The sequence below is a fragment of the Notamacropus eugenii genome, chromosome 3 (assembly GCF_028372415.1).
Source record: "Notamacropus eugenii isolate mMacEug1 chromosome 3, mMacEug1.pri_v2, whole genome shotgun sequence".
Lineage (NCBI taxonomy): Eukaryota > Metazoa > Chordata > Mammalia > Diprotodontia > Macropodidae > Notamacropus > Notamacropus eugenii.
This window is the reverse complement of record NC_092874.1, coordinates 410,438,490-410,465,583: the sequence shown is the minus strand read 5'-3', so window position 1 is coordinate 410,465,583 and position 27,094 is coordinate 410,438,490. Positions and strand designations below refer to the sequence as shown.

At 37.7% G+C, this 27,094-nt stretch overlaps 1 protein-coding gene across 2 annotated transcripts; it reads right to left on the bottom strand.

The window, feature by feature from the left end:
* Window positions 1-1,965: 1,965 nt before the first annotated feature.
* On the bottom strand, window positions 1,966-25,243 carry UPP1 (uridine phosphorylase 1). Of its 2 annotated transcripts, none has more exons than XM_072598128.1 (8): window positions 24,921-25,243; window positions 18,890-18,953; window positions 10,326-10,443; window positions 8,789-8,947; window positions 7,715-7,829; window positions 6,641-6,850; window positions 6,403-6,549; window positions 1,966-2,231 (listed from the first exon to the last, which is right to left on the bottom strand). In XM_072598128.1, exons 2-8 carry the CDS (start codon window positions 18,931-18,933, stop codon window positions 2,089-2,091), a joined length of 936 nt encoding a protein of 311 aa, XP_072454229.1. In that variant the 5' UTR covers window positions 18,934-18,953; window positions 24,921-25,243; the 3' UTR covers window positions 1,966-2,088. The 2 variants fall into 2 exon arrangements, with proteins under 2 accessions (XP_072454229.1, XP_072454228.1); XM_072598127.1 differs by having other exon boundaries at window positions 24,889-25,211.
* Between the last annotated feature and the right edge of the window lie 1,851 nt (window positions 25,244-27,094).

Below are 27,094 nucleotides of genomic sequence, written 5' to 3'. Positions count from 1 at the left end.
TCTGGGCCTGATAACAAAGCTAAAGTCTGGAGTGAAAGAAGACTCTTATTACAGTTCTTGCAGGAAGAGGGCCCATTCCCTACTATAAGAGAAGTGTACCTATGCAGAAGCAAGTCCTTTCCTGCCAGATCAGGACTGGTCCTGATCCTTCTGGGTTACAATCTCTGATACATTCCCACTAGATGCAGCTCCTCATCTGGTTTCAAGTCTGGCCCCTTTATCAAGAACTCTGCAATTAGTCAAGCCGCTTCTCCCGAAAGCGGATTGGTTGGTGGTTCTTGCTATCTTATACCATCTTGTAATTGCAACATTTTGTGGAAGCCTAATTTTTTATTGCTTACAACAACTCTAATACCAAAAGAATCCCAGATCATTCTGGAAGAATAAAATTACAAGTAAAATTGTCTGTTTGCTGGATCTGTCATATGGATCTCCTTGACTCCAGCACCTGATGCTTTTAAGCATCAATTCTTCCCAAGCAAAGTGGATTTCCAAGGACAGAGAAGTGCTGGTAACAGTGACACAAGAGTCATTCTTGCCTCCTTGTTGCTTTTAGCATTAGATCTATGTCTGTCAGTTAAGATCGCTAGGAATTAGCCGCTAAGGCATTTAAAAGCTTTCCATTTCAGGTCAGGGGTTTCGGAGGCAAATCAAAGCACAGTGAAGTTCCAAATCTCAGAAATCACTGTTTCCAGGACCTTCAAGCCAACATCCTGCTTTCTTGTTTGTGTATGCAGCTGCAATCCGGAGAATCATTAGTTTCTACAGCACTTGCTAAACTAGTCATGAATTAACACTATGTATCTTCATCCCTTTCACAAGGAGACAGGAAATCTAAAAATAAGACAGAGATCTTCCCAGGCTGGGAGATGAGAGCAAGGCTAACTCCAGCCTAGAAAATTATTTTACTTCTAGATGTAGCTGGATCCACAGATTTGCCCTAAAAGTAGCTAGGTCCAATCTGTTATATTCAAGAAATAATTTAGCTTTTATTACCTCTGATCTATTCCAATTAAATTGCTTACTGGGGTAATGGCACTTTACGGAAGCTTCTTCAATAGCCAACAACGAAGGGAAAGAGGGTGTCGTTAAAATAGGTAGGGATAGAAGTCAAGTGATTTGATTTGGCATTGGAACCAGTCTAACTTGTGGGTGGCTCGAGCCAAACAGAGCAGGCTAGAGGCAGAGGAGAGTCAGGAATTAAACAGAAGCTTAATTTCAAAGTGAGGAAAAAGGCTTACAAGTAAGGAGACATGTGCCCTGGGCTCTGCCCCCAGTGTGTATGTGGGAAGGGTGGGGGAATCACACTAAGGCAGTGTGATGATATCTCAGTACTTATACCAATAGCTTCACAGTAAGCTGTAGGCCTGACAGTGAGGGGTAACAGCGATAAGACAAGTTTGATTTATAACAGGGCTTCATGACCAGAGCACTTGGATACAACAGGTGCTTGTCTGAGCTCAGAGAACACCAGTACTCATCAAAGCAGTACAATAAAAATACGAAACAGTCCTGGGATTTTTTTTGTGGCTGAGGGTGAAAGCAAAGGATTGTTGTTATGCCAAGCTGAGGGCACAGTTTGCTTGCTGAGCCTGAGCTCTAGGAAGCAAGGTGTCTCCTAACACAATGACTGTGTATGTGTACACACACACTCAGACACAGACACAGACACACTACCTTCCCCCCCCCCCCCCAAACATGACATCAGAACCCTACTAGACTACACTGGAGCCAGCGGGTGAGTGATAACCTATTGTGCAAAGGAGCCCAAGTAATTACTGATGACCATGCCACTTTAGTGGATATAGTAAAAATATTTAAATCAATTTTTGCTTCATTCAACTTGAAATCCCTTAAAATACTATCCTATAGTAAATTTACAAATAGAGACCTTTGATGGAATAGGATTCTTCTCCTAGGAAAAAGAAACATAGCTTTTTGCCTAAGAACCACAATAGTCATAAATAAGAACAAGTCACTTTCATTTGATATTTGATTTACAAAATGTCAGAAATAATACAACTAGGATATATTTTAATAGCAAACAATCACAGTGTTTTCTTAAATTATTAAAAAACCCCAACATTTTCATGCTTTCCCTCCCAGATGTTTCTTGATGAAGTATCCTACTAACTTCTGGGGTCTCTTTTGATACTCAGCAAGGACCTCATGGGAGCTGTTAATCTGATCTTCATGGAGACGATTTAAAAGAGTGACACACACGACAGCGGCTGCAAAAAGGAAAGAAGAACAGGGGTTCTCTACTGTCCTTTAAAATGAAGAAAAATAATATGTACAATTATCTACTTTATTGCCAAATGGCACCAAAATTGTCAGGAAAATTGGGCAATCATTCCGATTGGGGCTTAGAAAGAACCATGGCAGAATAAGTACAGGATAGGTCAGGACAAGATCCCTGAACGTCACCAAGATGATGCCAGGAATCTGTTTCCTTCCCCTTCCTTTACACTCTACTGTTACTCTTACCTCTTCCTTCTACCCTCAGTACAAAACTAACTCTATAGGCAAATGCCTCCTCACCCAACAGTATAGACCCACTTTCCTGAAATATGAGATATGGTACTTTTTTTTTGAAGTCGTGAGCTATCTGCAAAATTAATCTCATGCTTTACCTTCCATAAAGTTTCTTTAGTTTTCAAATGAGTAATTTGAACTTTGAATTAGTGTCTCCTCTCAGATCTCATCAGACCTTCACTATTTTATAAATACTAATAACATATAACAAGAGATATTTTCAGTAGTCTTTCAAAACTCTCAACCAAAGATTATCCCAAAATTACTGAAAAATACCCGTAAAAGCCAGTTCAAACATCATATTCCCTAGGAGAAGGAAACAGTAGGAGAAAGATAGTTATTAAGGTACCACTAATGGATACATACGAAAGGTGTCTCTTCTAACTGGTCAATGTTGCAAAGAGCAAAGAATCTCCATTTAAATCTGGAGTTCTTAACCATTTTTGTGCCATGGACCACTTTGGCACCATATAATAATGCTTGAGGACCCCTTCTCTGACTAATGTTTTTAAATTAATAAAATATGTAAGATTATAACATTTCAATACTTATGTTGAAAATATTTATATCTCAATTTCTATATTTATATGGAAATGCAATTATCAAAAAAAATTTAGAAAGTTCATAGACCCCAGATTAAGAACTTTCTAATTTAACCCCAATTTGCCCACTAGCTCAATTCACTTTCTGTGTATTGTGTGAAACAATGGTAAGGTAAATGCACAAGAAAACAATTGTATTTAGAATACTTATACTATGTCTTCCTGGTATTAGAAATAATAAAGTCTACCTATAGCTGTGCCAAAAAGGAATATGTAACTCTTCCTTTACCGGGATTTCATGTTTAAGGAACTCATTAAACTAAAAAATCATTCTGACAAGCAGCACCCATAAAGTACCACTTAGAAGAATTTAGGGTTTCTTTGCCCCCACTTCATCCCTGCTACCACAGCCTGCTGAAGTGCGCTGATCTCCCATTAACTCCAAAATCTGTAACACGCAGCACTTTCCAAGGTTGAGATACATACATGTATGTACATGTGTGTATATATGTACATGTATGCGTATACACACATATAATATCCCTAAGCATAGACATTTGCCTTCAGTTAAATAAATAAAGCTTTAGGTGGGGGGCAGTGGGGGCAGGATGGTCAATACAATTACATAATCATTTATTTGCTGATCACTGTTGGACATTAAGCGAATGCCAGATCAGGCTCTCCTATTTATCTGATAATAAATACATAGGTAGGTGGTACTATGGAAGAATTTCTAGGAAAGTCGTATACGATTCAAGTGAAATTAAGTACTCTGCATGTAAAGTTAAGTATAGGTTCCCAAAGTGGGCAATGCCACCCTGGGGGAGCACTGGAATGGCAGGGGAAGAGAATGATAATAGTCTTGAGTGCAATTGTGGGGGGGGTAGGATTTGAATAAAAATAAGGGAGCAGTGGAACCATTAAGAGAACGTAAGATAATTTAGAAAAACTATTCATACATGTTTCATCTGTTGTGCAACAAAGTTAAAGTCCCAGTGGCAACATTATTTTCAAAATAAACACACAAAATACAAGTTACAATTGATCAGAGTGCTCAAATCAGCCAACTGCTCTTAAGAAAACAAGCAATAAAACAAGGTAGGTGAGCTTTGGAGGGGAAGTCCAGCATGAATCAGCACAAATATGTGCATGTAATGGATTGTTTATTATACAATAATAGATGGTTCCATGATACAATATTGTATCAAAGTTTCAGTGTAGGAAAAATACAAATTTATGATAAATTATTAAATTTAAGATGTGTCATTTAAAAAATATATATTTTTTGAAATGATGAGAATTTTAAAAAACCACCATTAAAGGTTGTGAAGAAAGGTTTCCAGGGAGGCACTGAGTAATTTTTTTTTTTTAAAGGGAGTGGTAGGCCCAGTAAGTTTGGGAACCTCTGAGCTAGGGGTTAATAGTTATCTAAAGCTGGTGAAAACTTAACTGTTAAAACTTCAACTGCTACTACTTTTACAAAGGGAACAATTCATGCTCCCTATGATGGAAGAGGCACAGAATTACAATGCTACCACTTCCGAGCCTTTGCTTAATTCACTCTCAGTGTCTATGTAAAACATCCTTACAGTCTCTATTATATCAATAGAAAGTTATTGTTTTTCCATCACTCTATTTGGAAATGTCCTAAGCCATATTTTTCAAATGGAACCCACCTTTTATCATTATAATAGAAGTCAGTAGGAAAATGAAATTCATTTTATCAAAATCTACTTTTATAGTAAAGGTTACTGAAAGACAGCTACTCCATTAAACAAAGAATATTCTTATGGTACAGAGTAAAATTGAAACAACTTGGCTTAAAGGCGGTTTCCCAATTTGATATGCAAAAGAAATGGAACACAAAGTTTGTTTATTCATGCTTTCTTTGAAATAGAAAATTTTACAACCCTGTAGATTTTCCTAGTGGTTTAGAAGCTAGATGACAGATTCCAAAGGACTTCAATGAAAATCTGAAGTTGCAATGTATAATACCCAAAATGAAGTCCAGAGTTGGCAGCACAGAGAATTCTAGAGAATCACAAGATCAAAGACTCAGAGGTGGAAAGGACTTTACAGATGAAAGAGCTAACACTAAACCAAGTTATTAACCCAGTCACAAAAGCGAAAGTGGCAAAGCCAGATACCCCATTTCAATTTTAGTGTGATCTTCACTTCCACTCATTCACTTCATAGTGAACAGATGCAGTTCTTCTACCCTGCCTCCCCTTTTTCAAGTGACATAAAAAAGGTTCAAACTGTAGCTGGAAGGAGAAGGGTCAGGAGAGATATTTCAGCAAATACTCTAAAAGTAAATTAAATGTAACTAGTGGCCACTAGGTGGCACAATGGAAAGAGTGCTGGTCCTGGAATTGGCAAAACCTGAGCACAAATACACCTAAAGACACTTGCTGTGTGATCTTTGGTAAGTCACCTAAGATCTGCTGCCTCAGCTTCCTCAAATGTATGATGGAAATACTAAAGGCACGTATCTCACAAGGGCAAGGTTGCTGGGAGGAACAAATGAAGTTTTATTTGTAAAGCACTGAGAGTACCTGACACAGAGTGGCAATCAAAAATGTTTATTTCTTTTTTCCCCCCTTCTAATCCCAACCCTGTGGATGACTCAAGACACAGGGCAAGGCTTTTTGTTTTGTCCTTTCCATTCAAGAGTCAATTCTAGCCTTGCCTCCTCCACTAAGGTTTTGCATAATCTTAAGCAAATCACTTCTGCTTACAGGTCTCATTTTCCTCATCCAGAAAACGAAAAATTTGAATGGCTCACTAGAATTAAAATTCTATGGGCCTACAATTCTGTGAAATCTGATCATTTAAAGGCACCTTAGGGCCAAAGGGCAATAAACATTAGCCAAAAAGCTGCAAGATTTTCTGATACAAATCAAACCTGATCAGAATTACCTTAAGTTCACATATACAAGACACTACATTAGAGTCACATCTAAACAGTACCAAACATCCAGATCAACTGCATTTCTTAGATATTTGATTTCATGGAATGCTATACTAGTCCAGTTACATTTTTGGTTCAACAGGCTTTTTAGGAACTGAGAATCTAATTGTTACATATTAAAAACTTTTTTATGGGGAAATGAACTGAAGTCCAAATAACCAACTAACAAATGTGTTTAAAAATACAACCAGTTTTTTGTGTTTTACATAAGGGATTAACCCATACATATCTGATTTCATTTTTAATTTTGTGTCAAGATGCTTTGCATTTTGTCTTATGGTTCTTGGTCTTATCTAATTGGAAAAGTTCAATCGTAACAGTACTTTGGATGCATGACTGAGAACAGAAGCCTACCTTTGATGCCACTAGCACCACACATGGCTGCAAAGATAGAAGACTCCATCTCAATGTTTCTGATTCCTGCATCATAGGCCGCCTGTAAATATTCTTGCTTATCCTTGTCGGTATATGAGCAGAAAGCACCATCCAGCCGAGCTTGACCTAGGAAGTATATGTCAAGGATTAATGAGCTCTTTGGTATATATACCATTTTCTAATTTGTTTAAATCCATTAAGTAAACAGTCATCTTACCTTCATAGAAATCTAAGGTACACATGGTGTCCCCCATAACAGTATTAAACTCATTCATCTCCTTGGCACATGCCATTAATTCTTGATTTAGGTCATCACTGAGTTCTGTATTTCGCACTATGCGTTTCCCCAATACAATCTGTTCAAATTCAGGTTTGAAGCAAGAATCCGTAGCTTTTCTAGTTACCACCACTGAACCAGGTTCCAGACCTAAAAAGGGGTACATATTTGACAAATACAGCAAGATTTCCCAATCAAAATGTTCACACAAATGCACCTTTGAGTCCAAAGATAAAGGATATATGCTCTGTTGTTTCAAAGTGTACTGCCCTGTAACTTCCCTTCTGCAAAAAACTGTCCTCTCTACCCAGGGGAAGGAAAAATAATGGACTTGGCCTCCAGCCTACTAGTATCTGGGAAGAGACTAAGCTCACCTTAAAGCTAGTAACCTTCACATTACCAACAGAATGCAGAATACTAGCTTTGGCTCCTTTGGGTATAGTGAACTACTATTCTTTACTTATTGACACTCCCATCAATGACATTAACAATGAAACAGAGAAAGTGTAGTAGATTATTTATAAATAATTTCTAAAGTGCTTTATTGATATGTGGAGAAATCTAATAAACCTGTATAGTGTGATTTTTTTTAAAAGGAAATATCTCCCCAGGAAAAAAATAACCTTTCATACCAAAAGAAAGTTGTATAAATAGAAACCCTCAGGTTGTAAAAAATCTGACTGATTCTATCTTAAAGGAAGCCTCCAGTGGCTTAGAGATTTTTTGCCCCTTGCCTGCCAGAACATTCAATGAAACAAACTTCAGAGAAGTTAGGTTTGCTGATCATTGGAGTCTCCTGAGAGATACCCAAGGTTAACTCATTCAAGGTTAACACATGTTCCCCCCAAATCATCTGCCACTCTCACTTCCATCTCTTAGGGGAGCTTCCTCTAAGGCTTAGTTTTATGTCATCTCCTCCTACAGGAAGTCATTCATAACACATACTCTCCATTAATATGTGATCTTCCCTCTAATTTCACAGTATATATTTCATAATTACTTATACATATATACCTATTCCACCACTCGTGCCAATGCGAATGACAACAACATCCGAACACTTGGCATGATACAGTAACTTGATGAGTTCATGTAACATGATTCCAATGGAAGGAACTCCCATACCATGCTGAAAAAAAAAAATTACATGTACGCTTAAATTATTAGAAATAATATATTATTCTGAATAGGATTTCAAACTGTACACATATTAACCAAATTACTACTTTGGAATTCAAAATTCTTTGCCTTACAGTGCAGTATCAGTTTTCAGTTCCAAAACCTCATTTTACAGATGAAAAATCTGAGGACCAGAGTCCAGTGGCTTGCCCAAGATCATTCAAGTAGTGTCTAGGACAAGATTTTATCTTTTATGATGTTAAAATTCCCAATAAAGTAACTCAAAGAGAATTAAATGAAGAATTATGGCATCAGGGTTCTATCACTAGTACAATACTCATGTGAAATTGAGCAAATCACTTATTCCCTTTATCTCTACATAGTTATCACAGGTCAAGAGACTAGGGAGTTAAAGAACCTGAGATAAAGGGAGATTCACAAAGAGTAATTTAAATGCTTTTATCTGTGGAGCGATTGACAATTTAGATACTCCAACACCCCAGATCTTAGATCTCACCAATATGAGTACTGTCTCAGGGGATACAGATAACTCATCACCCAAGCCAGTCTATTTTCTATTCTCCAAATTCTAATTCTCTCCCAAATCCAAAGTGCTCTACTTACCCAAAACAGTAGGGGCGCCTCTTAACAATCACATTTTTAATTAAGCAAATCCAGGGAGTAAAGACTTCCAAAGGGGGAAACTAGCACCCCTACCATTTCCAACTTAATGAATGACCAAAAGGGAATGGTTTGAAATTTCCAACCCCAGTAGAACCCTTAGCATCTCATTTCTAATTGAATGAAAAACCTAAAGAGAATACTTTGAAATTTCCAACCCCAGTAGCACCCCTATCAGCTTTCACAAATAAGGTGAGTCAGGGTTTTTCCCCATAATTAAGAAGAGGTATCAGTGTGGCTTGAGGAAAAGGATTAATCAAGTGAATTAACAAATGATACTGTACTTACACTAACTGATAACACAGGTCCAATCTTATACATGGCATAGCGGTCAGTTCCTTCACAAATGTTAGGATGGTCCATGCCAGGTTGTGAAAGTCCCAACTCTTCACCAATATAGGTAATGAAAGCTTTCATCCGGGCAGGACTTCCTCCAACACATACAAACTAATAAGGAGATTACATAACATCACATAAATATTAAATGATCCACCAGAAAATCATATTTTATTGTCTCTCCAAATATAGGTTGTACCCCTAAAATAAGAATAATTTTGAAAAGAGAAAGTATACACATACATGTATACAAAGACACTGAAAAATATTAAAGCCCACAAAAAAATTTTACCCAAGAGAGATGGAGTGGTGGAATGAGAGAGGGGGAGTAAATGAAGCCTATATTCAGTTCAACAATATGAAATATAAAATTTTCAGATACTTTGTAAAATGTTAAGTACCACAAAAAAATATCTTGAATACTTCTATTTAAATTGAAAAAAAAAAACCGTGTTACTGTGATTGCTTTCTTTTTCTAAACCATCTATTCAATGCAATGTTTTGGGGGGAAGTCTTTTATTTCTACATATCAATGCCCTTTGCCCAACAGCTCTGTACAATGATTTACAAGTAAATTCTATGGCCAGCATCGTGTAAGAGAGAGAGAGAGAGAGAGACAGAGAGAGAGAGAGAGAGAGAGAGACAGAGAGAGAGAGAGAGAGTGTGTGTGTGTGTGTGGCAATTCTTTGATTAAAAAAAAATCAAAACTACATATACTCATACGAAAAAAATGATCCAAATCATTATTAAAGAAATGAAAATTAAAATATCTTTGAGACATCATTTCACACATAATCAGACTGGCTAAAATGATAGAAGGGAAAATGCCAAATGATGGAAGGTGTGTGGAAAAACTGGGACTTTAATAAACTATTGGTGGAACAGTGCATGGATCCAATAATTTGAGGGCAATATGGAATTATGCCCACCGTTATAAAAACCATATATTCTTTGGCCCAGCAATACCACTATTAGGCCTGCTTCCTAAAGTGATGAGGGAAAAAGGAAAAGAACCTATGTGTTCCAAAATATTTGTAGCGGCTCTCTTTGTGGTAGCAAAGAATTAGAGTTTGAGGGGATGCCCATTGGTTGGGGAATGGCTAAGTAAGTTGTGGTATATGATTATGAGAGAATAGTTCTGTTTTGTAAGAAATGATGAGTTGGTTGATTTAAGAAAAACATGAAAAGACTTGCATGAAATAATGGAGAGTGAAATGAGAAGAACCAAGAAAATGTTGTATATTAACAGCAATATGGTTTGAAGAACAACTGTGAATGACTCAATTATTCTGAGTCCAAATCAACTACAAAGGACCAATGGAGGAAGATGTCATCCACCACCAGATGGGGGTGTGAGAGAGCAAAAGAGAGACAGAGACACAGACGAAATAGTGACCTTTTCTAGTGTGGGATGGGGTGGGAGAGAGGAAGGCAATTCAGAAATTTAACAAATGAAGAAAAGTAAGAAAAAATAAACGCATGTATTTACCTTTACATCTCCAAACATGGCCTGTAAATCATGGGTTTTAGTTCCAAGATTGAAATGGTAAAGAATATCTTCCTTCATTTCTGAGATATTTGGGTTTGAAAGGCGAATTGAGTGTTCACTGTTATAAAATAAGAATACAGAGCAAAAGGTTTGTCTTTTTTAAATACATATAACATCTTTCAGAAAAGAGGTTATGTGAAGTTACTAGGCTACGGAAAGAAGGCCTAGAAAGTAGGGATAATAATTGATAGGTCCATAGTAAATAGAGCAACACCTAGTTATAAGGTTTGGGGAAGAGGAGGGATTCCCCTGGGGTTTATGATCATTTTAGGCTGCAACTGTAGTATAGTAGGCTTAGGTTGCAGTCTGTTAGCATTAGATTTGGGTAGTTTTTCTAGGTTCAATGGCCTACTCAAATTAACCAAGAACAGATCAGAAGCACTGGATTTATTTCATTGGGCCCCTCAAATGGAAAGGGTAGAGGGGAAGAAATAAAGAACTGGAACTAGATATTTGAACTAATCAGTTCATAGAGAACAACTCAACATGGAAAAAACATCGATGCCATCCCACTTACTGCCCCCCACATTATCCTTCTTGATGGTTTTCTTTTGCCACCTCCATGTGGCATAGTGAAAAAAGGGAGATGAACTTGGAATGAAAAGGTGGAGGGAGAGATGGAGCCTTCCTAGCCATAGGGCCTTCCTGGCCCTCCACTGGAAATGGTGGGGTTGAAGAAGAAGTTCTCTAAAGTTCCTTCCAGCTCTAGGAACATGGATAGAATCTAGCAATGGGACAGAAGAGCAGGGGACATTGAGAGGAGGAGGCAGAAAAGGAGGCCAAAAAAAAAAAAAGGAATAGATGATGATGAGAATGAGAAGCATAAAATTTCAAAAGGGAGTAAAAACAAAGAAGAGATTTGGTACTAGGATTAGTTTTATACTTCAAATAATACTCAATTTGTGTCTTGTTTTAAGGTTTGCAAAACATTTTCCTAATTAAAAAATCCTTAAGATGATTATTATTATATTATAATCTTATCTCCATTATAATATCTCCATTATTATAATCTTATTATCTCTATTATATTATTATCTCCATTTAAACTAAAGAAAATTTGAAGTTCACTTTGAGCCCATCATTAGAAAGCAAAGGAGTATGTGAGGACAAAGGCTTCAAAAATCGACATTCTCATCTCAATTAAAATCCTGAAAATGTCTTAAGAGAAGCTTGAAGTTTGTTTATGAAGGGTGGACAGGAAATGTAAATTAAAAGGGATGGGGCATGATCTTTTCTTTGGTTCCTCAGAATTTCAGAGTTGGAAGAGATCTTAAGGATTATTTATTTCAGCACTGTCATTTCACAAATGAGAGGGGAGTAGGTAAAGGGATTTGCCTAGAACTTCTCCAATCTATATCTATTCAGAATCTATTCCCTATTAAATACCATTCAATGGAGAATGATGAACACCTGACGTGGTTCATCCTCTTGCTCCTTTGACTTCCATCCAACATTTTCTAAATGTCTCCTCCTGTCCAGAGCACCACACATGGACAAGGGAAATACATAGTAGTGTAACTAACTAAATTAAAGAAGCATAAAGCATATGCTTGAACAAACTAATCTGGCAATTTATCAGACTACATGAATTTTTGTCTTTAGTCTAGACCTTCTAATAATATCCTTTCTTCAGATCATATAAGTCACACCTTGAACAAACTGTAATAACTTAGGTCCTTATTAGTGCAGGCATCATTTTACCTTTCTGGGTCCTTGTTTACTCATCTACAGAATGGAGTTGGTCTAAATTATCTCTAAGATTTCACCTATATCTAATCTTCCTACAGTAGATAAGACTGTCTTTTTTTAGAGGGCATATAGTCACTGTTTCCATCGTTTAGCCATTTGAGTGACGAATGACTTCCATCTGGGATTTTCTTAGTGAAGATACTGGAGAAGGTTTTGCCATTTCCTTCTGCAGCTCATTTTACAGATGAGGAAACTGAGGTAAACAGGGTTAGGTGTCTTGCCCAGGGTTACACAGCTACTAAGCATCTAAACCAAATCTGAACTCAGATCTTCCTGACTCCAAGCTTGGCACTGTATCACCTGTCTGTCCCATGGCATGTAATCATAGGATGACTTTAGAAATGGCTTGACAATGTCACCCATCTATTCAATGAACTCCAGTGGCTCCCTACTACCTCCAGAATCAAAAATAAAATCTTGTTGGGCTTTCATAGACTTCCATAGTCTGGTCCTTTTCTACTTTTCTGGTAAGTTTACTTCTTACTCCCCCTACCCACCCACATATTCTAGGATCCAGTAGGCCTTCCTTTTCCTGAGACACTCCACTCCATCTCTCACCTCCATGCATTTTCATTGGCTGTCTCCCACGTCTGGAATTCTTTCCCTCCTCATCTCTTACCTCCTGACTTCCCACCTTTCTTCAAGTGCTAGCTAAGATTATACCTTCTCCATAAAGTTTTTCCCAACGCCCCTTAATGATAGTGATTTTTCATGATTATCTCCAATTTATCCTTGGGTAGTTCATTGTTTATTTCATCTCCCATTAGACTGTGAACTCCTTGAGAGCAGGGACTCTTATTATTAGCCTCAGCACTTAGTGCAGCATTTAGTACATGGCTGTCAATTCATAAAGCCTTACTGACATGTTGATTCAAATATTATTCTAGTCCAACCACCGTACAGTGGAGGAAACCAAAACTCAGTGAGGTTAAGCAACTAGCCAAGATCAAAGACCTCATTAATAGCGTTCATACCAGGAGTCTAGAAATGAACGATTCCTGATGAAGCCCAGATCAGAAAGGCCAAAGAGACTGTTTCTAAAAATGTTTTGCTCAGGCTAAGCAAGCAGCATTTGTTCCACAAATTTATAATAAAACTTACATATATCTATACACAGAGCAGTTAAGTGGCATAGTGGATAGGGCACAGGACATGGAGTCAGACTCACCTTCCTAAGTTTAAATCTGGCCTCAGACACTTACTCAGAGTATGATCCTGGGCAAGTCACTTAACCTCGTTTGTCTCAGTTTCCTCATCTGTAAAATGAGCTAGAGAAGGAAATGGCAAACCAAAGAGTTGGCCAAGACTAACAACTTATCTGTACATAACAATTCACCTTGGTTTTAATAGAGCCAAGAACTGTAAGAAGGCTATAATGCTTCTATGAAGAATCAGAGATGGAATTTGACATGGCCCACATTCAGTGGGGTTCTATCAAGAAATAAATGGCAATGATGCTAGTGTTAAATCCAACACTTTAAGAGGAGTTTTAACTCTTTCTGACCACTCTCCTCCCTTAACTATACTACCCTAAATTGTGCTTGTACATAAATACAACCTGCATAGTAAAACAGTAGTACTGTACTCATAATAAGAAGGGATCTAGATACAAAATCCTGGTTCCTATACTTGAGTGGACAAGACACCCAGCCTGAATCTTGGAATTCCTTATCTGCAAAATGGATATGTTAATACTCGTGTGTGTGTATGTATATATATGTATGTATGTATGTATGTATAAACTGTTCATTAATTCAAAGTTGAGGAAAGCATTTCGTAAGTCTGAGAAGGACTACTCCCTAAATGTTAGTGTACCAAGAATCTGTAATTCTCCTTTTATTTTTTTAATCAGAAATATCTTTTCTCATAGTTTCAACTATTGCCTCTACTTAAATTACTTCAAAACCTACATCTCTCATTCTAATGTCTCCTTAGCAGAACTTCTTTATTTCCTCTAGTTACCAATTTGCAAATTTCTCTCCTGGTGTTCCTCATGTTTATCTAAAACTACAATTACTACTTTATTTACAACATGCCCACAAAGTTAACTTGCACCATCAGTCCTCAGGCTGCTCCACACCTTCCCCGCAAGCCTGTGCCTTTGTTCATACTATCTCCAACAGCCAGAAGAATGCTCTTCTCTGATCTTATGTAAATGTTCAGCGCTCAGGTCAAACACTGCCTCCTCCATCAAACTGTCCTGCCAACTACAGTCCTAGAAAAATAACCCTATTCTATTCCTGCAGCACTTGCCTGTTTTTTAAGGTACATATTCTGTCTCCCCCATGAGGCTATGAGTCTTTCAAGAGCAGGGGTTGTACTGTGCATCTCTGTCTCTCCAGAGCCTGTATGATGACCTTCCTATATATCACATGGGTTAGAAATGGGACTGGACTTACGATTTCATTAGCAAAGGTGACTTTCAGATGGGAAAAACACCCGCTACAAAAAAAAAAAAAAAAAAGACAGCTCCTTCTCTAAAAATTATAGTCAGAGTTGCCTAGGACTCTGGGAGGTTAAGTGACTTTAACTCAAGTATTCCTGGGTTCAGGGCCAGCTTTCAATCCTCATGGTAGGCAATGATAAATAATTATGGTTGATACTGCTGGGAACTCCTCCCTTCCCATAAGGTCTTTTATTACTGTAGCAATATAAGTAATCTCATGTCTCTGAGATTATATTAGCCCAACAAAATACAAAGAAGAATAAATAAGCACGTTTTCAGGGAACCTCCCAGGTTATGAGTCTCTCTCACTGCAAGGCTGACTCATTTTTTTGTTCAAATGCTGACAAAGTATTACAGAGTGTATTGTTTAGTGTTTATCCAGTGCCACACTATAGGCCCTGCAAAGTCAGAGGCCAGTGAGGTTCTGGAAAGTTCCAAGAAACTGGGTCTCAGCCAGCTTGATTATTCAGAGGCACTGGCATGTAAATAGCAGAGGGTGGAGTGACACAAAGATAAAATTGGAAAAAGCCTTTGCCCCTTAACCTTATCATTCCAATATTCTCTTCCTACTTTCAATCTCTTATCTTATGATCAAAATAAAGAGGACACCCAAGGCATTCTTCCATGGGTAGCCACTGGTTCACTAGGCCACTCCCTATGTATGAAACAATAAAAGCCACTTGAGCTCTTTCTTCTCCCAACAATCCAATGGATTCAGCCCCTCTTTCCATCAGCATGAATCTTCACTTTCTGAGCAGTTAATTCTTCTTCTATCTACCTGTGCAGTAAAGAACAATTTAATACGCATAAAGTTCAAAGTTCATTTTGTAACAATATAGATGTATAAGAAGCTTCAGAAAGCACAAGGAGCTCTACTGCGATTGCTGAAATATATTTTAGTGACTAAGTGTGTCCAATTCAGCACAATGAAATTTAAGTCAGTTATAGTGGCATGCATAAATGAAAAATGCGGAGTTCAATATTCATGCCAAACACATTTTCAGAAGGATGCCTCAGATTAATCCAGGACAATCTAAAAAGTATTAAAGAGCTTATATGTTTCTCAGTGAAGTAAGACTACAGAGTAGTAATAAACAATATTGTATGATGATCAACTGTGACTTAGCTATTCTCAGCAATACAATGATCCAAGACAATTCCAAAGGACTCATGCTGAAAAATGCTACCTACCTCCAGAGGAAAAAATTAATGGAATTGAATACAGATCAAAGCATATTGTTTTGCACTTTCTTCAAGTTCAAGCTTTTTTTCTATAAAATGACTAGTATGAAAATATTTTACATGACTGCACCTGTATCAGACGGCTTACTACTGTATCAGACGGCTTACTATCTCAGGGAAGGGGAATGGGAGAAAGGGAGGGATAGAATTTGGACCTCAAAACATTTTTTACAGTTTTTTTTGTTTATATCCATTTCTGGATATTTAAATATTTTAAATATAATTGGAGAGGAAACTGTAATATTACTTTAAAAATTTTTTTTAAAAGTTTATGTTTCAAACTCTGTGCTAAGGTACTGATGATCAAAAGACAAAACCAAAATCAGCCTTTCTCCTCAAGGAGTCTACATTCTACTGGAGAGACAGCATAAGTAAACAGTTAAGTAGTGAGCATTTAACAAAGGAGAGAAAGAATACTAGCCACTAACTAAGGGATCACAGAGGGATGACAGTAGGAGGTGGCGTAAGCTGAGCCTTGAAGGAAGCCAGAAAGGAATTCTGATAGGCAGAGATAAGGAGAGAGAAGTCATTGCAAAGGAAAAAATAAACTGCAGAGGTACAGAGTTCAAGTTCAGAGGACAACACAAACCAGTCCGGCTGGGACAAAATGTGTGAAAAGGAGGAATTGGCAATAAGCTAAAGGGGCAGGCTGGAGTCTTAAGGCTCCAAAGCAAAGTTGAGGAATTATTCTATTTGATCTCAGAGGTGATAAGGAACATTGTTGATTCTCAAGTAGAGGTATGATACAGTTATGCTTTAGAAAAATTATCTTGGCAGTTACGCAGAGAATGGACTGGATAGGAGAGACTGGAAATAGAGCCTAATTCAAAGACTGTTGCAATAATTCAAACAAGAGAAGAGGAAGGCTGGAACTACAGTCTTGTACATGTGAGTGAAAAGAAGTGTTCAGAGGCATGACGGTGTGAAGGCATAATTTCAAAGACAGAAACTGATTGAATGTGAATGGACTCATTCATGAAATTTCAAAATAGTGCCTTTTTCCTTTCTTTTTTTCTCAAGAAAAAGTGGAAGTGTAGAAAATAAAAAAGATGCAGAAGCTAAATTCACTGAGTACTGTAATTGTAAAGACTAATTACTCCAGAAAAGAAATGAGGAAATGCATTTCCTCCTTTTGGTAAAAAAAAAAAAAAAGTGATGGGCTATGCAGTAAGACAGGGGAAACAGGTATGGAGTGGTCCATAAACAGTCAGACAGCATCACTTTGTCACTTGGTCTGGTTTAACTATTTTTCTGTCACAATGGAGAATTTTTTGAATGTGAGTGTGAGTATGAGAGAGAGAGTATGTGTGCATGTGTGCGTGTGTGTGTGGCAGGGGAGGTATATAAACCATCTCTATCCAGAAATGGATATAAACAACAACAAAAATTTTTAAACAAGAAAAAAGCAATGAAAAATTAATATGCAACATGATGAAATGGGGTGTTCATTAAAACATAAGACTGACTACAAAAGACTATAAAGAAAAAAATGTAAAATACTAACTGAACAAATATCAGTTCGTATTCTACATTTTTTCTTTATAATCTCCTTTATTACATATAGTTAAATGGACAAGAATGATTTGCAGAGATGTTGGGGTGTAAGCTCGGTTTTCACGTGAACACAAAATCAAGGGAAGAGGGTAGAGGAAAGAATAGATTCAAAGTTAACTGGTCTCTAAAGTTTTTCCCAGTTTTGATATTTTATGACCATCATCTAAGTTAAATCTGAGATCTCTAACATTAATCGCAAACATAATACATTCCAACATTATTTTAACTCAGAGTTGGGGAACCGAATCAGTCAAAAGGCCGCACTTAAGGACTTAAATTTGGCCACACATGGCCTTAAGGCCACAGGCGGCCCACCCCTGGTTTAACAACTAATTCAAAATACTGCCATAATTTTCATATCACAATCTTGCATCTGTATGTTAGAAAACAGAGTCCACAATATAAGGACATGTCAAAGGACCATAGATTCATAATTGTGAGTGATTAAAAGTATCATCAAAGCCTCATCCCCTCATTTTACAGATGAAGAAACTGTGAAGCCCAGAAAGTTAAAGACATTCCCCAAAGCCACAAAGCTAACATTTAGTAGCAAAAGCAAGTCTGGAACCCAAGTCTCTAAATCCAGCTGTCTTTAATTTAATTCCCATTACTGTGAATAATGAAAGATAGAAATGAAAGCCATTACCCTTACTCTTACTTTGCATAAAAGGAAGTAAATAATTGATAACTGACAATTGACTCAGCAGCAAAATCAGAAGAAATGGAATTTATTTCTCCCCTGGGTTGCAAGAACCCAACAAAGGAAAAGGAAACAAAATCATGGCCCAAAAGAACTAAAATGTTGAAATAAAAGAAGAATTCAAGATTCAGAACCAGAGAGACAGACTAGCTGAGAAGAAATGAAAAATTTTTAACTGATTTATTTGGTGGGAAAGTATGAAAGAACACTGAGGGGGTGGAGACCCTAATGATTTCACTGCACGCTATTAATAGCTAAAACCCAAGCACAAGAAATAACGATAAGCTACTTGCTGGGAACACGACTATCGGTGCTGGCATTTAATGAATTGTCATCTTGACAAGTGATGAAGGAGCAGAAAGGAATAACCTATAAAATTATATTGTGACATGTAAGTGTGGAAACTGGCCTTTTTATAGACAGGTAGTAAGTAATCCTCTTTTAAGCCCTACGTAAATTTAGGGGTCTGGGGGAAAACTGCTGAAATGTCAACATACTTAGAAAGAGGTCTGTGATAGGTTCTACAGATGTAATTATTTATTTTGTGATAAGAGAGACTAGGGACTAGACCTGTGATTTCAATGATAAATGGGAATGTAGTTGAGAAAACTACTTTAATTGAGTTAGCCGCCTGGAGCACGGATAGCCCAGGATCACACACGTAGTAGCATCAGACACTTCAGTCCAGTTCTAACTAGATCTGACTCCAGGGCCCAATAAGCTTTGCCACACTGAATCTGGGGATTTGCATGATAAATATGGCAGATAACATAACACATAAACTGCAAAGAGGCATCCAGTTTGGGATCTTACCCTGAACACTGCCAATTTCCAGATTTCTTTTCCTGAGTTGTCATTCTTTAGCAGCAATTGGACTCTGAGGGAAGAAATCATAAAGGTAAAGTGAATTCAATCAACCGATCTATCAAGCGACGAACATCAAATAAAGAGTTTACATTAATTAAGAGCTTACCATCTGCCAGGTTCCATAGTGAAGGGCCGAGGAGACAAAGAAAGCAAATCAGTCTGCCCTCAAAAAGTTAGAGGGAGGGGAAAGGAACGTGTAAATAACAAGGTAATATTTCAAGAATTTTCAGGGTCCTAGTTAGCCACTTCAAGAATAAGCCAGCTGGGTAAACTGCAGTATATTTGTCCATTCAAAAGTGTGACATGCATCACGATAGACAAGAGCCTCATAGTTCCATAGATGATGACGGAGGGAGGGGGAGGAGGAGGAATGAAGTAAAAATCTCTCCCACAAAACAGTTTTGGATAGATCAGTTAAGAGCAGGTAAACAGGAAAAAGCACTTTTTTAAAAGAGGAAGGAAATTTACACTTAAAAAAGAAAGAATGTATCCTAATTTAACAGGTCATTTCCTCAGGACTAAAGAAAACCTTATCTTAATGGTAATCTAATTAACATTTGTTAAGCCCCCAAAACCAGCTTAATTATAGGATAAAAAGAAAAGGGTGACTTCTACTGATTCTAACTTCTAAGAGTTTTTTCTTTTTGTCATTTTAAATTGGGAGAAGAGTTGTAAAGAAGGTGCAATTCAGTAAAGGTCAAAGAGGGACATAGGACAAAATGGGGTCAGTTATGTTCTCCCAAAAAAATCACTTTCAACAGTACACAAGTAAGATCTACCTGAGAAGCATATAGGAAGAAATTTATTGTAATTTTATTCAGAGGCTACATGTGACCACTACATATAAAAGTAAGAACTTCTCAAAAGTACACATTTATTGAGATACCTTTAAAATTGAATTAAGCAACTACAAATTTTTCATAAATACATTTTGCTGAGTTTGTGATCTCATCAATGTGAAAGTGTTCATAAGAGATGTGGGTTGTAATGGGGTTATATCAATAAACAGCTGTCCTATAAAACCAAAAAGGTATTATTAAACTTATTATCAAAAAAAGGGAAGATGCAAAATTAATATATTATGTGAATAACTGGGATGTTCATCAAATTCTAAGAAAGACTAAAAAAGAACACTATTAAGTTTTATTTGTATTAATAGTATTAAGAATACTATTAATCAAGTGTACTATTAATTGAATATGCATATATACTCTCTAAATATTGCTAATAGGATAAGCATTAACTATGTAATGATGTGAGGAAAAGAAATGAACTTGATTATCTCTAAAGCCTTTCCCAGGTTGGATATTCTGTAACCTTTAATAGCAAAGATCACAACCCACAAGAGCTTTCTCATCCCTTGCAACGTTATCCATGTACCCCAATAAATCCTCCATAGATGCAAGGAGGTCTTCCACTACATTTTGTGGATACCAATTAAATACTAAGATGCCTATCAGCGATTCCCTCAAATATCTTATCACATGACTGAGACATCTCCTCTTCTAGTCATACAATTCTTTGATAACGTAGTTGGCCTACTTTCTCCATACAATTTTCCATTGCTATTTATTTCTCCCAGGTCCTTTGGTGGAACTGCAATTTTCCCTCTCATAAAAAGAGCAAACGTACCCATTTCATAAGTATTTCAAATACTAATGAAAATACTGCCCAATCCTTAGTGAAAAAACTTCTCCATTTCCTTCTTTCCCAATAATTACTATCAGAACCATGATTCACTCCAACAAAAGTAGGTCTTTGTCCCTAGAGAACAAGAATAATGGCTCTTCCTGGACTGTCTTGAACATCATAACCACTTTCCCCAGTATATGTCTAACCACAGTTGGAAAATAATGACTGGGATGGATGGAATAAGAAAAAAAAGAGCTAAGGATAGGAGAAAAAAAGAAATCACAGTACTGTCGGGAGTCTGGTACCCAGACTGGGAAGCCAGCTACAATATTCTATAACATTATAATTTTAGGTCTAGTATTTGCTCAACTACTAAGGATTTTGGGACCTTGGACAAGTCACTCTTCCTCATGGTGCTACTCAGCTTCTACCCTACTGAACAATGACTCAGGTAAACAACTGGGTAAAAAAAGAATCTCCTGGCCATCTAGAAAAGAATCCATGCTTATAAATATACCACCAGGCCTCTGATTATATATAGATGTTTTCAATGGCATAGGGGTAATGGGGAGAGGGTGAATTTTTCATTGAATTTTCAAATTTAGAGCTGAAAGAAGGATGAATGCTCTAACATATAAGATTGAGGAAACAGTCATGGGAAAGGATTGCCTAAGGGCACAGTATTACAACAATAACTTTAGAAACATTTATAAAGCACTCTAAGATACACATAAAATTTTACTTTGATGACTTCATTTGACTTTCATAGTAACCCTGTAAGGTAGGTCCTATAAGTATTATTATCCACATTTTACAGATGAGGAACTTGAGAAGCAAAACCCTGTAGTGGATCATAACAATACACTGAATTAGTTCCAGAAACAGAATTCAAATACAGGTTTTTACTGACTCTTTCCACAACACAGGGGGACAAGGGAGGATTCAAATTCCGGCCTCTGACTTCAAATCCAGTTATTTCCTCAAATGTAATGATACTCCAATTACTAACCATCAGCAGCACAGACTACCCAGAAATTAAGTGGGGAAAAAAGTCTACGCTATCATAATAACGTCCAAACACATTAAACCATATTCAAGTCAAATATGAGTAGAAGTAGCAGAAGAAAACCAATGATAGCTAGCATTTTAAGTGCATTAAGGCTTGCAAAGCACTTTACTGAAAAGGTAGGTGCTATTACTGCTCCCATTTTACAGATGAAGAAACTGAGTCAAGGAGAGATTATGTGACTTGCTCAGATTTTTGAAGCAAGATTCAAATTTGAGTCTTCCTGACTTCAAATCCAACACTAACCACTCTTACACTTAGTTGCCTCTAAGCAATGAGGATACATACAGGAAAAAAAAAACATAAGACTCATACCAAGCAATTAAAGACTCAGAGTTTCTGAAAACTATGTCAGCTGAGCCAAACCCTAGGAGGTCTCATCAAGCTGCAGAGGATTTGGGTACAAACAATGTGACAGAATGTGACTGGCATTAGCAGGCCAACCTAACCCTTGCTAAATACATAAAAAGCCAGACACATTACCAAAAAGTTTACCACCAGATGAAAAAATTTGGGGTGGTTTTGATTAGTCATTGGTGGCAGGAATAGTCACTTTATAAAATCATGAATATATACTGTAGAAGTAGAATTTACAAGACTTAACAAATCTTATATAGGGGAAGAGGGAGAAGAAAAAATAAAGGATGACTGAAATTATGAGTCCAGTTAACTGGATGGATGGTGGTACCCTCAACAGAAGTAGGGTAATTCTGGAGGAAGAGTGAGTTAAGGGAAGAAAATATTAAACTGCAATCTACATATGTTGAGCTTGTTGACCTGAAAACTTTGTTAAAGAAAAGGCAACAGGCTAAATGCATACATTTTATGATTTAATTAATTAATTGATCAATTCCCTATTAAAGAAAACGGTAACATAATGCATTATGGAGCCAGAAAAATGTTCTGGCTACCCAGTACAGAAATCTTCTGGCTTATATACGTTTTGCCATGAGAAAGGAACTCTCTTAGTTGAACAAATCATAAATTTAGTAAGACAAGACAATTAACAAGGTAGTGTCGATTGGGGCCTTGTGATTCCAGGCTGTGTAAACATATGTCTCTGTGACATACGATAAGAAAATCCCACCAGGCTTCCTAACCTAAACAGGCCTTTGAAGTTGTGGTATCTTAACAGAGTTGACAAAGCTGAAGTTACAACCCAGGCCTTATCACTAAGATGCCAGAAGAAGGGTCTGGTAAGGAAGTCCCATTTGCTTGCTTGACATCAAAAGGCATTCTCTAAGTTAAACAAAGGAGACTGTTAGGTACAGGCTCTTCTTAATTCAAACTCTGAACCTTATTAAAGTCTAAAATTTATATTAAATATTATCAAGCTCAAGATAGTTTCAGCTCTAGGGGAAGAATACAGTGAGAGTGGGGTGATGGGAAAAGTAACACCCACAGATGAGAAGTTAAAAATGTATGTGAAAATATGTAGACTCCCATTTAATAAATAATGCAAAGCAGGAAAAAAGGGACAAAGTATCCTAATAGACTTAGGGTGACTAAAAAGTTATAGCACTTAATTGGTCAATATTCATGTACATATAAATGGCTGGGAAGCAAATCTAATTGGTTATATTGACACATTAACATTTGGAGAACATTATGTATTAAGAAAAAGGAAGAATATAAATTCCAGGAGTATATTTGGCATTCCAGGACAGCAAAAGAATGGAAAGTCTCTCAACGAAATGGGAAGCTCCCCTACAAAGTATTTACAGAAAGATATGACCAAGAATTACATATGGTGAGAGAGCATCACAGGAGCCATTCAAATGTACTTAAAAAATGAGTACCTCCCAACAACAACAACAACAAAATCTCAGTACTTTAGTGGCCTCACTTCATTAATTTTAACATATTGGCATCATTATGTAGCACCATTCTGCCAAGACTGCTGAAGCTCCACCAAAGACTAATAAACACATCTTAGAAGCCCTCACCATCTCCATCACAGTAGGTATATGCAAAAGAAATGTACACCTCTTTTGCATATACCAATATCCACACAAGTTTTCTTTCTCCCATAAAATGTAAGCTTCTGGAGGACAAGGACCGTTTTACTTTTGCTTCCTATGCCCAGTGGCTAGCAAAGTGTTTGGCATATAAGTTACTTAACAAATGTTTACTAATTGAAAAAAATTTCTACAAGTATTCTGCTTTCGGGATTATGAAATTTGCGTATGTTATCTCTTGGACAAAATATCCTACACATAAGGGAGTTAAAAGCATCCCTGTTTGGTGCTCCACTAAAGAAATTAATTTCAATAGAAAGCAAAAATTCTATCCTCTACTTTCCATCTCATTTTGGCAGCAGGCCACTGTGCTACTCAGAAGTCTTCAGTCCATTTTATCACCTTTTCAGAAATGAAATGAGTCAAGTTTTCTGGTGACTTCAGGCACATATGACTGACTTATAAGCAACGAGAAGGGAAAGTTCACTGCCTCCTGGAGTCAAGAGCTGGGAATAATAAATCCCAGTTTAGTAGTAGTTTACTACCTGTATAGCCTTAGACAAAACACAATTTCAGTTTCGTCATTTGTACAACGAGAAGAATTGGACCAGCTGACCTCTGGGGTCCCATAGAAATTTAGATCTATGATCCCATGGCTTCTCTGTACTTCAATACTTAAAATGAGGATAACAACCTATCAAATGAGGTTAATATGAGGAAAGTGCTATTAAGTATAAAGTACATAAACTTGAGTTTTTATGATGGGGAAGTTCCCTTCAACTTTCTCCTATGGTTTCCTTTTTCTCTCTGGGGGAAAAGGTCAGTCAATAAGAATGTATTAAGCGAATACTATGTGCTAGATATTGTGCTAAATACTGAATATATAAAAGAGGTAAAAATAGTCCCAGACGCCAGTAGCTTACATTATAGTGGGGTATATACCATGAAAACCAGGTGCATGCTAGATATATGCAAAAGACAAGGTAATCTCAAGGAGGAGGGGGTGGGGGCGAGGGTAAAAACTGGAAGGGGGAGGAGGACGGAAAGGAAAAGGTTTCCTACAGAGGATGGATGGGATGTGATTCAAATCTTAAAGGAAGTGAGGAGGCTGTGTTGAACAGGGAGAACACTGGAGGCATAGGGCTCAACCAATGCAAAGGCAGGAGTTTGGGATGTGGAGTGCAAAAAGTGAGGAAAAGCAAGCGGGGAATAGGGAGCTCGGGTTTCCCCGGCTTTCCGTGCCCCTGGCCGTCCATGGAGTTTCCATTCCTCTGGACAGCCCAACTCACCTGGTGCGGCTAAGGGCTGACGCGGGGCGTACCTGAGCTGCGTGCGCTGGGTGGGCTGCTGATCCTAGTCGGACTAGGTAAGGCAAAGCACCGGGGACTTGTCTCAGCCCGGACAGCCTGGTCTGCGTAGATACTGATTCCTCACACCCCCTGGGATCACTGAATCACGCCCAGGGGGCGCCCGGATTTAAGCAAGCCGGCAAAGGGAAACCCAGCAGGATACTCCGCCTTGGTCTATTTCCCGGGGGGAGGAGAAATTCATTTTGTCACCGCGAAGAGGGAGGAGCGCGGGGAGCCGAGAGCCAAGTCGTGGACTTGCGGGGCGCTTCCACTGCCCTTGGCTCCGCCCTTCCCCGCCCCCTACGGCCACTTCCCCTTTCCAGCCTCCCTGCCCTGGGTTTCATTCATCACACTTTGGGGAAATGACTCATTTGTCTCCGGCGCTCCCATGTCCGCTTGTCCCCGGTGTCCGAATCTGGGAAAAGGGCTGTGTCTCTTGGTGCCACTTACACCCCCTACAGCCTTGTCCTTTCTTCGCTGTGTATGGTTAGAGCCGATGCTCAGAAGGACTAGTGGAGGGCAAGGAGGGTGAGAATTACGGGTCTCTGCTACCTGGCTGGCACTCTAAGCTCTAGGGAGAAAATAAACTTGCCCCCCAGATTGGTTTTCCCATTCTTGTTTTGTAATTACTTCTATCTGCTTAATTTAACCAAGCAAATTAGCTCCGACGGAATAGGGATGCAGCGACCTGAAGGGAGGAAATATTGAGACCTTAACCAGAATTACTCCTGAGAAAATAAGATAAAAATCATTTCTAACAAGGAAAAGTGCTCCCTCTCCACATAATATTCATAACAATAGCATTGATATAGTGCTTTGAGTTTTAAAGTGCTTTACACATGCCTGAAATTAAGTATCGAAATTGACAGCCGAAAGATTGTGACATCACGGAAACAAATGGGTTCGGGTCCTGTGTAACACTGTTATTCAGACTTCCCAGGCTCTAAAACAAGTACTCAATGGTAAAACAGCAGCTGATGTTATCCTACTAAATTATATGTAGACATTTAAATACATTTTCTCCCATCCTTTTATGAAATTACTTAGGGATAATAAAATCCCACCATTTAAAGCCACGAGTGGCTACAATTAGCCACTATAAGAGAAAAAAATAAAATTCTGGATCTGTATAAGGATCTAAATCCTTGGTAGAAGTTCCTAGGGTGGAAACTCTCTCTATCGACGCAATTTGACTCTTGGGAGGTGATTACGCCAAGGTCTTACAGCCTGTCTGAACTTAAAGGACTTAGAACTTAAATCTTCATCATTCCAAGATATGCATTCTACCTTCCCCCAAAGGTCGGAGAACCATATGTAAATAGAGATAATCTAAACAAAGTACTTTGAAAACAGCAAGGCATCATGCAAATACAAGGTATGTTGAATTCCTGGGGAAAATCTGTATTGCTTTTGATAAACCTGTTATTCATTAAACATTAATTATTTACTAAATAACAGATAAACTTTGAAAATACAGTGTTTATTGTGTGGTCTTTGTTCTCCTGGAAGCAATTGTGCAAGATAAAATCAAAGATTTAGAATTGTGAAGGTCACATGGACAAATCCTTTCATTTTACAAATGAGGAAACTCAAGCCCAATTCTTAATTGAATACACAAATAACTGTGAAACAAAATAGCCCACTTATTAGAGAGGCCAAAATCCTAAATCTGGTGAGGTTTAGGGAAAAGAGAGATTATTACCAAATGGGAAAATGATCATTGAAAGCCTCCTAGAGAAGGTGAAATTATATCTCAGTTTTAAAGGATTTCTTTTTTTTTTTAAACCCAGTTCTAGGGAGAGAATAAGCTTGCCCCTTCCCCCATTGGTTTTCCCATTCCTGTTTGTTTTGACTTCTGTCTGCTTAAGGAAGCAAACATCTCCAAGGGAGCAGGGCTGTAAGGACCAGAAGGGAGGAAATGTTGAGACCGTCACCAAAATTATTGGGGAGTTTTGCAGAAGCTGCAGATAACACGTGAAGGCCAACAGACAACAGAGCCAATGACCAAATACTTAACCCAAATTTTACAATAAAGTATTGTAAACAACCCATAAAAGAAAAAGAAAAAAATTCAGACTTCTTTAGCAAGAAGGGAGGACCAAAAAAATTTTACTCCAGATTTTCCAGATTGAGTGGAAATCCCTAA

What these genes read in the sequence shown, in the direction of transcription:
- UPP1 (XM_072598128.1), bottom strand. Translation starts at nt 18,933, where the DNA reads ATGACAACTCAGGAAAAGAAATCTGGAAATTGGCAGTGTTCAGG. An exon ending in GACCTGTGTTATCAGTTAGT is followed by an intron (nt 7,830 to 8,788) that starts GTAAGTACAGTA and finishes TTTTTTTTTCAG; the next exon opens with CATGGTATGGGAGTTCCTTC. An exon ending in TGGCACGAGTGGTGGAATAG is followed by an intron (nt 6,851 to 7,714) that starts GTATATATGTAT and finishes ACCCCTTTTTAG; the next exon opens with GTCTGGAACCTGGTTCAGTG.